At 45.3% G+C, this 12256-nt stretch overlaps 1 protein-coding gene across 1 annotated transcript; it reads right to left on the bottom strand.

Annotated features, from left to right (window-relative positions):
- Window positions 1–3065: 3065 nt before the first annotated feature.
- Window positions 3066–8721, bottom strand: LOC103110815 (PHD finger-like domain-containing protein 5A). Its single transcript, XM_060172258.1, has 3 exons — window positions 8695–8721; window positions 6935–6940; window positions 3066–3975 (listed from the first exon to the last, which is right to left on the bottom strand). The coding sequence occupies exons 1-3, from the start codon at window positions 8719–8721 to the stop codon at window positions 3628–3630; spliced, it is 381 nt and encodes a 126-aa protein (XP_060028241.1). The 3' UTR covers window positions 3066–3627.
- Window positions 8722–12256: the final 3535 nt, after the last annotated feature.

The raw sequence follows: 12256 nt of genomic DNA, 5'->3' as shown, positions 1-12256 counted from the left end.
TGCAGAGGTCACATAGGCTCCTAAGCTGATTATGTGCCCCAGACCAAATCAAATCGACTGGGCTTACAGTCAACAATATTTATACCCCTTTTCCATATTAGGGAGTTACCCTCTTCCCTGATCCAACTTTCTGGTCCTTTTTCAGCCATGACATGATCTCCCCAGGCAATAACTTGGATCGACTGACATATCAGATTTCAGGCTCAGGAAAAAAAAGAAAATGAAAAAAAAAAAAAAACTAGTATAGCCACAGGCCCTTCAGAATTTAACTAAAATATGCCTACTAGCTATATACAAAATGGAGGACCCCCCCACAACTCTTCATCTGCACTATTCCAGCCTTTAGGTCCATGTTGGTCAACAATTTGTTGTTGTTGTTGTTGTTGTTTTGTATGTTAACTCTCTTTTCAACCACTGGGTTCCAGATGTTAGTATGATGCCGACCAGACTTCCCTTGACAAACAACCCCATCAATGTGTCCTATAGCTCTGCTTCCCCAAAGCCCTTCCCCACTAGGGAAAGAGAGAGACAGGCTGGGAGTATGGATTGACCTGTCAACACCCATGTTCAGCGGGGAATCAATTACAGAAACCAGACCTTCCACCTTCTGCATCCCATAATGACCTTGGGTCCATACTCCAAGAAGGTTAAAGAATAAGAAAGCTATCAGGAGAAGGGTTGGGATATAGAGTTCTGTTGGTGGGAATTGTGTGAAGTTGTACCCCTCTTAGCCTATGGTTTAGTCAATGTTTTCTTTTTATAAATAAAAAATAAATAAAAAAAGAAACACAACAGACACAGTCATTCCAACAAATAGTATTTGAGTACCTACATGGATCACTCCACCACTGAGGAATTTTTCTTCTCTTTCTCTCTTTTTCTTTCTTCCTTCCTTCCTTCCTTCCTTTCTTTCTTTCTTTCATTCATTTTTCTTCCTCCTCATCCTCCTCCTCCTCTTCTTCTTCTACTTCTTCTTCTTCTACTTCTACTTCTACTTCTACTTCTACTTCTACTTCTACTTCTACTTCTACTTCTACTTCTACTTCTACTTCTACTTCTACTTCTACTTCTACTTCTACTTCTACTTCTACTTCTACTTCTACTTTTTTGTCTCCAGGGTTATCACTGGGGCTCGGTGCCTGCCCTACAAATCCATTGCTCCTGGCAGCCATTTTTTCCATTCTATTGGTTAGGACTGAGAGACACAGGAGGAAGGAGGTGGGGGAGATAGAGAAACACCTGTAGACCTGTTTTGCCTCTCATGAAGACCCCCACCCCCCACAGGTTGGAAGCCTGGGCTTAAACTTGGATCATTGTGCTGGTCCTTGCACTTTGTACTATGTGCACTTAGCTTTGTGTCACTGCCCAGCCCCCACCCCCATTCCCACCCCCCACTCCCCAGGAATATTTCTTCTCCAATTTTTCTCCTGAAATTTTGGAGTGTGTAAAAGGAAACAGTGTGGTCTTCATCATCAATATTTTCAAGGACAGAAAACGCAACAGAGCAAGAAATGAAGCAGAGGGCCTGTTATTTCTATCCTTGGGATATCTGAAAGAAGCTCTTTTCTCTCTACCCCAGGAGAGTTACCCTATGTTATAGACTAAATGTTTGTGCCCACCCCAATTTCATATGTTGATGCCCTACCCTCCAAAGGGATGACATTTGGAGGTGGAGGGTCTTTGGGAGGAAATCAGATTTAGAGGAGGTGATGAGAGTATGGTTCCCATGATAAAAAGAGCAAGACATACTAGAGCTTCCTCTCTCTACCACGTCTAGACAAAGCCAGAAGTTGTCCTGCTGCAAGACGTGAAGAGGGCCTACACCAAGAACTACATGGGCCAGCACTTTTGAGCTCAGATTTTTCCAGACTACAGAAAAGATAGACTGCTTTATTGTAGGCTCTGAGGGTTGACTGACCTGTGACACAAGCACCTGATTTAAAAGCTTGATGCTGAGACATCCTAATTAAGGGGCATCCACCCCAAGAGGGCTCACTCATGAACATGGACAGCTTTTAACAGACAGAGAAGCTGTCCAATCCCCCACTGAGGCTCTATTGTCTTACAGATGCTGATGCATTTAGGTGACTGATCATTGGAAATTGATTTCTCTTTTTCCTCTTTTTTTTTCTTCTAAATGTCAGATTCTCACTCTTAAAATCTGAATGCACTGGGGCCAGGCGGTAGCGCAGTGAGTTAAGCGCACATGGCACTAAGTGCAAGGAATGGCATAAGAATCCTGGTTCGAGCCCTAGGCTCCCCACCTGCAGAGGAGGTTCGCTTCACAAGTGGTGAAACAGGTCTGCAGGTGTCTGTCTTTCTCTCCCCCTCTGTCTTCCCCTCCTCTCTTGATTTCTCTCTGTCCTATCCAACGACAACCACAGCAATAACAACAACAACAATAATAACAACAACAATGATAAACAATAAGGGCAACAAAAGAGAAAAAATAGCCTCCAGGAGCAGTGGATTCAGAGTGCAGGCACTGAGCCCAAGTGATAACCCTGGAGACAAAAAAAATTGAATGCATCAATGAATAGTTTAGGACAATCTACCCTCCCACCCACCCCCACACACTCTCTCTCTCAACCCCAATAAAAGCAGGACCTCATGTCTATGCTTTCTCTGCTCTCGGTTATCCCCCAATTTCCTGTTCTAACCAAGGTCTCATGGTGGCTCAGCTGTGCTACTTCTAAGTCTTATAAATATGAAGCCTATATTTTCAGTTTAAAGTTTTCTGATTAAGCACCAGTCAATCCATAATATTGGCTTTAAGTGGGGGTGGGGGGAACCTCTGGGAAATGTATCTGGATTCAGGTGAGTGTCCCAGGCATGTCTGACCACCGGTGCTACTATTGATTATTGAGATCAACATGAGAGCATTCCTTAAGTAGTACTAACTGTGAGTTTTTATTACGGCAATTCAAGCTGACTGAGATTCTGCAGTTGCATGAAGGAGGCCGTGAAGATAAAGCAGTAACCTCCCAGCAGGTCTTGCCTCCAAGCCTGACTTGTCAAGTCCTATATAACAACCACACACAGTTTTGATGGGCTTTCATTAGCTCTTTTTTTTTTACCAGAAAATACACACCCACTTTATTAATAAAATACCAACAGAAAAAGCTTTCCAGTTTCTTAGAAGGAAAATAACATGGACCAGTACTACCTGGCAAGGATAAATCACCCACATTTGTTGTTCTGAGACCTTCCTACCACACTGCAGATGTTTGACCAGGACAGTTACCACCCGTCTGAAGCTCTTGCTTTTTCTCAATGTAGGTAGGAACTTCATAGTTAACTCTTCAAACAGAAGACAGAAACTGATGTTATTCCTGTTTTGGAAGCTTTTGGTGTAGAGAGAAAATATCAATATGAAAAAACTCTCTTTTTCTGAATTCAAGGAAAACTGTAAAGTAATCTTGTCACTTTTTTTCTGATATGGTCTGCTGGAGTGCTGTGTCAAGAATCCTTTTTCCATTGCTAGCATGTGTCTGGGTGAGAGGAAAGGGTGGAAAGGTGCCAGTGCTTGACACAGGCGCTGCAGGTGATGCTCCGAGTCCACCGCCTCTCCACTGGTTGCAGGTGTTTTTGAGGCAGATGCAGCAGCTTGATGAGGCAGCCCAATCTTTACCTCTTCTTGAAACCATATTTTTTGCGTTCATATAATAGACCTGTCTTGGAACTCCCCAAGTTGCCAATCTTTGGGCAACCATCTCTATCCTTCTCCTGGATGGTGCATTCCTTACAGTAATAGGCATCAGAGACTCCTGGGCCTCCACAAATCACACAGCGCCCCTGGTAAGAACCATAGTTACACTCATCACATATACACACCAATGTGCAAGGTTGCGCATAGGAATCACAGATAACACACTTGCCATCACATTTTTCACACAGTCTTCCGATGGCTACTCCAGCTTGTTTGCAGCAAAAGATCAAATCTGGATGATGTTTAGCCGTAGTTCCCAAAGTAAGCAATTCCCATTAGCTCTTGACTGGGTGACTAGGGTTAGGCTAGGTTCTTCCAGCACTGAGGGTTCTATTGCCCACCATGCTGCTTCTATCTCCCTTAGAAAAGCCAGAGGTACCAGTCCTTGCATATCTGACATTTTCCCAGAACTATATATATATATATAATTTTTATTTCTAAAAAGGGAACACTGGCAAAAACCATAGGATAAGAGGGGTACAACTCCACACAAGTCTCACCACCAGATCTCCGTATCCCATCCCCTCCCCTGATAGCTTTCCAATTCTTGATCCCTCTGGAAGCATGGACCAAGAGACATTATGGGTTGCAGAAGATGGAAGGTCTGGCTTCTGTAATTGCTTCCCAGCCACACATGGGCGTTGACAGGTCAATCCATACTCCCAGTCTGTCTTTCTCTTTCTCTAGTTGGGTGAAGCTCTAGGGAAGCAGGGCTCCAGGACATACTGGTGGGGTTGTCTACCTAGGGAAGTCCAGTTGGCATCACAGTAGCATTTGAAACCTGGTGGCTGAAAGAAGAGTTGACATTAGAGCCAACTCCTCAGGCTTGGAGCTGCACAGCAAGATTTTCATCCTGTGTGCTCTTGGAAGCTGGTCTCTTCTCTGACTGCTAATGCTGCACTTCCATAAAGTCTCACCATGTGCTCTCTCTAAATTTATGGCCAATTTGCTTTTTTTTTTTCTCTTCCATTCAATGAAAGCCAGTCACAATAAACCACACATTGCATTTTTCAGCCAAGGCAGCCATTCCAGTAGATGACAATATGTTAATTACAGAAGCCTGCCCTTCCATTCAAATGAAGGCTGATCAGGCCTGAACTGGGTGGGGGAAGGGAGTGGTTTGAAATCCAATGCCATTGCCAAAGTCTTTGCTGCCTTTTGAGCAAATGGATTCTGTTTCTCTGAAGCAGTGTTGAAAGGACAGAATGAAGTTTGAATGAGGGTCATTATATTGGACTTGGTCTCTGTGACAGTTACAGAAAGTGGCATGCCACTTGGATTGTGCCACTTCAAACTTCATTCAGTGGAAGAATGGCATCTGTAGCAGAGCAAATGAAAACTCTAGCATGTGCTCAATCTGGTTTGCATCCTATTACAGTCCCTTTAATGGCAAATGCAGACTTGATTTGGTAAAAAGGGTGTCCTCTGTCCTCCCCCAGCAGGGTATCATTTGGGCTGGGAAGCCTGATTGCAAGGAGTGTGAGGTTCGGATCCATACTCTCTTCCCACTCACCTGCCAGGTAAAAAGGGATGGGAGAGAGGAGAGAAGCAGAGGCAGAAAGTAGCTTCTGCTACAGTAAGGTTCCCAGGTGTGTCCTACCTTTGGGCCTGAGAGAATCTAGGTTGACCCTGTTGCAGGACACTTGTGGAAATTGCCTTTCTATCCTGCAGATGCCTCCCTATTCCCGGTGACCTTCACTGTCAGGCCACCCTGACACCCTCTGGGGTACAGTTCCAGTTTCCCTCGGTGACTTCCTGGCGCCTCCAGGATGTCATTTTTGGATAAGACCCAGGATGACCTGTGGCAGCTAGTCTGCTCACACAGCTGTGAGGAAAAGGACTCCTACTCCAACGCAGCCTCCAGTACACTGAATCCTGCAAAAAGCCCACAGATTTGGATCCTGTTTGTTCAGAGGTCAAACCCCTGCATCTCCCAACTACCTTGACACATTGTGAGAGTTTTCAAGGGTTTTTCTGCAAATCCCACTGGCCTAGACTCCAGTGAGTGTTGTTGGGCCCCAAAGCTTACCCAGTTGCCCCTAAGTGTACACCTCACCATATCTGACATCTTCTTTTTCATCTTTATTCTAGTGGCAAGGTGGTTCCTCAGTTTATATTCCTTAAAAGGCTATAGGAATGGACCAATAGGCCTGTGGCAGGGCTCTTGCCTCACACCTCCTTAGAAGGCTACATACATGGAGCAAATTCTGTCTACACTGGAGTCTGGGGGTTTTCATTCAGGCAGATGTCCCCTTGGTAGAATCTACATCAGGGCAGGAATGCTCATGTCCAGTGGAGAAGAAATTACAGAAGCCAGACCTTCCACCTTCTGCACCCTGGGTTCATGCTCCCAGAGGGATAAAATAATGGAAAGCTGGTTCAAGCCCCTGCACCACCATAAGCCAGAGCTGAGCAGTGCTCTGGTAAGATAAGAAAGAAAGGAAGAAAGAAAGAAAGGTAGGAAAGAAGGTAGGAAGGAAGGAAGGAAGGAAGGAAGGAAGGAAAGAAGGAAGGAAGGAAGGAAGGAAGGAAGGAAGGAAGGAAGGAAGGAAGGAGAAAAAATAGGAAAGCTAATGGAGGGGATGGGATAAGAACTCTGGTGGTGGGAATTGTAGCCCTCTTGTCCTACAATCTTGTCGATTATTGTTAAATAATTTTTTTAATTAAAAAAAATTTATTTAACAGAGGCCCAGTGATGGCACACCTGGTTGAGTGCACTTATTACCATATTCCAGGAACTGGGTTTAAGCCTCTAGTCCCCACCTGCAGGGGGAGTCTTTGTGAGTGGTGAAGCTGCCCTGCAGTTGTCTTTCTTTCTCTCTCCTTCTCTATCTCCCCCTTTCCTCCTGATTTATCTCTGCCCTGGATAACAAAAGAGAAAGAAAGGGTGGGGGGATCAGCAATAGTATGCAGATTCATCATGCAGAAAACAATTCCCATCGATAAGCCTGGTGGCAATTAAAAATTTTAAGACAGGGCCAAATAGACTCATTCCAGCAAACCAGTGCAATCTGGGAGGCCTTTGGCTTCATGAGAGCTTCTTGAACTGAGTCTCGAAGCCAAGAGGCACTGGAGAAGAACTCTCCACTCACTATCTGTTCCTTTGCGCTGTGAGTATCTAGAGGACAGATGCCATTTCTGACCCTTTAAATGGGCATATGGGGACTGGACACAGTGGGGTCCAAAAAGGTCTGCCAAGTCTGGTGAACTGAATTACATCTTTACCACATCCTGAAATTAAGAACAAGAGTGTAGATACATAAAACCTGAGACATAAAGGATGAATTTTCTGTCGGGACAGAGGAAAACAACACGGCATAGGAAGTATACTGTCTCTTAGAAGCTAGCCAGTGGCACACCTGATTGAGCACAAGTTACCATTCACAAGGACCTGAGTTCAACCCCTCAGACCCCACCTGTAGGGGGATAGCTTCACAAGTGGTAAAGCAGTGCTACAAATGTTTCTCCTCTCTCTCTCTCTCTTTCTCTCTCTCTCTCTCTCTCTCTCTCTCTCTCCATTCCCTCTCAATTTCTCTCCGTCTCTATTTAATAGATAATAAATACAATAGAAATTTTTCTTAAAAAAATTAATTTAAAGGAAGTGCACCCCTATCTCTGGCAGCCTCATTTTCCACTGAACCTAGGGCCTCATCCCTTGACCTAGCTAAGAATTTAGTAAGTACACTCAAATTAACCCCTGGGTCTTGTGAGGATCAAGTAATGACTGAGAGTCATGAGGAGAGTAAGCAGTGAAGAAGATGAGTTCTGAACAGGACAAAATGGAACATTCTGATAGGCAGAAAGAGAAGTACAGTAGGGATGAAACTTGTGTGTGAAGTGGGGGAGGAGGCCTCCATGTGTGATACACTGAATGCAGGCTGCTGAAGACCTTCCAATACAGCAGATACAATTTCTCATCTCCTCATGATTGGTGTCTGCAAGACAGCTCAGAGAGGACCTACAGGTTCTTAATGTGGATGTTTATTGCTTCTCAAGTCTTTCTCTGAAGTTTGGGAGCTTGGCAAAGGATTGTGCTGTGTCATTCATCACCTAGCTTTGTAACAGAGGTATATACAAGCTAAAGAGGAGAAATTTGCACAGTGTAAGTTTACATCACATTTGAAGCAGCAAGATGCTTGTGTGTGTGAGGCATATGCTGGTGCTTGTGTGAAATAATACAAGAATGTCTCCTGAATGACACATTGCATCTTGCACATTCATCTCCTGAAGCAAAAAACCCACTCTAGGTGAGGAGTGTAAAAACAGAGACCAAGCCTCCTCTCAGCATCTGTTTGGAGGACTTTCATGCCATTTTTATGTGAGAGGAGGCTGGGAGTAAAAAGACTATATGCAAATTATTTCAAAAATATATATGTATTTATTTATGTTCACTGAAGACAGAGAGAAATCCAGGGGTGGAGGTAGATGGTAATTTTAAGACTCTCATGCCTGAGGCTTTCTGAAGTCCTAGGTTGAATCCCTTGTACCACCATAAACCAGAGCTGAGCAGTGCTCTGGTAGAAGAGAGAGAGAGAGAGGGAAATTGAGAAGGGAAGGGAGATAAAGAAGACACACCTGTCTCATTGTCTCCTTGCTTATGAAGCTTCCCCCTTAAGCTGGGCACCAAGGGCTTGAACCAGGGTCCTTGTGCACTGTAGTGTGTGTTCAACCAGGTGCATCATCACTTAATGCCTGGAGGGACATTCTTTCACAGGTTTTCCTAAACCCATGACCAGGGGGCCCTGAACCCCAGTTTCAACTAGACTATCTCAAGCAATGAAATCAAAATAACCATAGCTTCAGATAGTCTAGGTAAAACTGGGGTTCCAGGCCCCCTGGTCCTAGACTTCCCTTAATACTCATGAGTAGGATTAGCGTCCTTATCAAAGAAGCACTTAGAATGCCTCCTTCTTCCTTCTACCACATCAGAACACACAAAGAAAACATTATCTATGAGCCGAGAAGTCAACTTCCTCCTGACCCACCTTCGTCTTCGACTTCCCAGCCTTCATGACTATAAGAATGAATTTCCCGCTGTTGATATATGTCCTACAGTCTATGGAATCCTGTTATTGTAGCCTGAGAGAACAAAGGGACAGCCATCCACTAGTTAGAGAAATCCTATTCACTGTCATCCTTTGAGTTTATGACAAAATAGCTGTATTTGTCTCTGTCATTTTAAGTCCATGCCTTCCTGAAATATCATGTCTTATGGATGTATCCTATGAAGACTTCACCCAAGACCATTGGCAGATACTTTGAGGAATTTGATCTGCTCTCTCCTGCTGGTTGCTGGCATTCTAGGACCCCTGATATTGCTACCCAAGTAACATTCTGAAGGGAACTAGCAAAATTACACTGGCTAGTTGGGGGCTTCTGTGACACCAGTTAAAGACCTTGGAATGCCAGGCTCTCTGGGTACTTCTTACAGAGAAAAACTTACTGCCTTAGTTTAGATTCCAGAAGCAGAAATGAGGACAAACGGAATTCAAGGAATGTGATTAAAGAGGATATACCTTTCAAGAAAATCTCTCGGGGAGTAGAAGTTAGAGGACAGTCAGGAAGGGTCTCTGGTAGAAGGAGAGTCATGATGCCAGGTTCAAGGACTGCTGGAGCATTTCCATGTGGTGGTCTTCCAGGGGCACCATCCACAGTCTCCACGGGTTGATGATGAGGGGCCCGGCCCGGCCTGGTGAAAGTATCCAGCTGGCTGGTGTTTTGTTGTTGTTGTTGTTGTTGTTTTGAGGAACGTATTCTCTGCATGACTCATGCATGCAAACCACCCACACTAGAAATCTGGGATGGTTGCTCTTAGAAACAGAAGTAAACTAGGGTTCAATTATGAAGAGATTCCCTCGCTAAGATACAGCAGTGGTGAAGAACTTTCCAGTATAGGATCATTAACACTATGACTGAAGGTGACCTTTGATCTACATAAAGGAATCCCAGTCACCTTCCTGCTTCTTTATAAGATATGGGCAGGACACTGGTCAAGAATAACTTTATCAGACGAGATCGGGCGTGTTCAGGGTGGTATGGCCATAGACAAGAATAGCTTTATCTCCATTTTTATAACTCAGATGACCAAACATCACAAAATTTCCAAGAATGAACATTGAAATATTTGGTATCTTCTCCTGCATTGTAATTACTATTTGGTTGTGTACACCTGTGTTTGCTGTCCTTTCTGATGGGAACAGGATGTCATTTCACTGATCTGGCAGATTTATCCACCTGGCTTTTGAGCAGTTGGACTTTTATTTTTTTCCCCAATCTGGTGGTGAGTAAGGTCTCCCTTCAGCATGGGCAACGCCCTGCCCTGTATCCAAGAGAGAAGCTCAAACAGAATGCAACAGAGCATGTTTGGCTTTCTGCTTGTGGCCTGCCTTCACATCCTTCTAGAAGACTCCTTAATTAGCCCACAGCTGACAGGACATAGGAAGGACTGAGGCCCAGCTCCAGCACAGACCCCTATGCAACCTGGAAGCTTTGTGCTACCATTCAGGCCTATATGTTTACACACAGAAGGAGGAGATAACCTGACCCAGCCATCTTCAAACTACTTAGGGAACCCAGGAGCCCTGCAGTGACATGTACCTAAATGACATATCCTGAGGGATGACATCTGCTTGTTGATTAAGTGGGAGGGCCCCAGTGAGGTGTGGAAAGATGAACAGAGGTTGACCAGCTGGGAGGCCTTGGGAGGCGCAGCCAAGACAGCTGGCAGAAGACCCAGTACTGCCATCTGATGAGCTTGAACCTGACCTTGTGACCCCATGAATCATTCCTTCTGGGTTTCGTCATGGTTTCTTGCAGGTCATGTAAGCCTAAGGGTAGCCTCTGTTTCAAGGAAGTAGCTTCTGTTTCTTTGTGACTGAATTCTATGCCAATTAATTGTTGGCCTGATACAGAAATTTCAGCCTTTCAGGGTGGGATGCTCCCTCCCTCCTCCTGCCAGGGTACACACACACACACACACACACACACACACACACACACACACACACACATGCCTGGGTCCCCAGGGAGCAGTTCTCTGTGGGTGAATTTCCAGCACTCAGTCTATAGTTCCTAGTCACATGAAAAAATGAACCTTTCCCTTGGCCAGCATGCTTTGCCACTCTGTCTCAAGGTCCTGATCACTTGGTCTACCCTTTCTCCCCACTAGCCTGTGCTATTGTCTGGAATAGAAAAGTAAGTCATGAGGCTGGGTGGTGGTACATCAAGTTAAGCACACACATTGCCACACTCCGAAACACAGTTTAAGGCCTTGCTCTCTAATTGTGTGGGGACACTTCACAAGTGGTGAAGCAGGTCTGCAGGTGTCTGTCATTCTCTTTCCTTGTCTATCTCCCCCTCCCTTCTGAATTTCTCTCTGTTCTATCCAATAGAAAAGGAGAGGAAAAAATGGTCACTGGGTGTGGTGAACTCTTAGTGTTGGCACTGAGCCCCAGTGCTAAGCAAAGTCATAAAGTGGGAGAGCTTGCATTGATGGGGAGGGACATGAGCCAGATCAGGGATCTTCATATATGCTTTTGCTAAGCAGTCTTCAAACAAATGTCAAATATAAGTATTGCTGGCTTAAAGTGGCACCAGTGGGGGTGGGGGTGGCAGATTCATTCTTCACACCCATCCTTTGACCTGGGTGGGGGCTCTGTGGCACCCCCTGGAATGCCCCGAGTTCCCTCAGTAGTTTGGAGATGGCTGGACCAGGGTAAGTCCTCCTTCTGTGTGTGAAAATCTAGGCCTTAATGGGAACACCAAGCTTCCGGTCTGCACAGAAGTCTGTGTTGGAGCTGGGCCTCAGTCCTGCCTATGTCCCTCAGACCTGGGCAGACTTCTGATAGGACCACATCCTTCCTGGGAAGTGGCCTCTTCTCCCTAGTCACAGCTCAGTACTAAATACCAGACCTAGTTTGTATGGTTCTCTGGCCCTCACTCCTTCAGTTCCGCTAACTCAGGGCCCAGTCAGCCCCTCTGGCCAGGCCTCACCTTTGTGTGTCCTGGGCAGGAGGCACCTAGGTTGGGCAGACACTGTTTGTCTTGCTGAGGCAGAAAACAAGTGTGACTTCTTTGTTTGATGTTGCTAAGTTACAAGAAAAAAAAATTCAAACCACAAGCTCTGCAAGGAGGTTTCAGTATGACTGGGCAGCACCCTTTCTCTCCTGGGGTAGGGGGTTGGGGCCAGGGCTGAGGTGGAGTCAGGCTGAGGAGACTCACCAGGGCACAGAGCAGTGGCTTGTGACAGGCAGACAGAAAAATGATCACTGAACATTACTCTTTAAAGGCTTCCTAGTCTTTCTGCCACCCCAGAAATCACTCAGGTGTGGCCCCTTGGTATCTCTCCTCTGCTTCATGACCCATGCACCATCTTTTTTCTTCTGTTCTCTCGTTCTCTGTCTTTGTCCTCCATCACTTTTACTCACTTGGTCTCTCTGGCTTCTTCCTGTTGCTTCCCCTTTGCTGTGTGCTTCTTCTCACACCCTCTCTCTGTGCTTCTCTTATTTTGGTGCATGAACTCTCATGTGTATGTCCACGTGTGATGCA

The sequence above is a fragment of the Erinaceus europaeus genome, chromosome 14 (genome assembly GCF_950295315.1).
Source record: "Erinaceus europaeus chromosome 14, mEriEur2.1, whole genome shotgun sequence".
Lineage (NCBI taxonomy): Eukaryota > Metazoa > Chordata > Mammalia > Eulipotyphla > Erinaceidae > Erinaceus > Erinaceus europaeus.
This window is presented reverse-complemented; position numbering and strand designations above follow the sequence as displayed.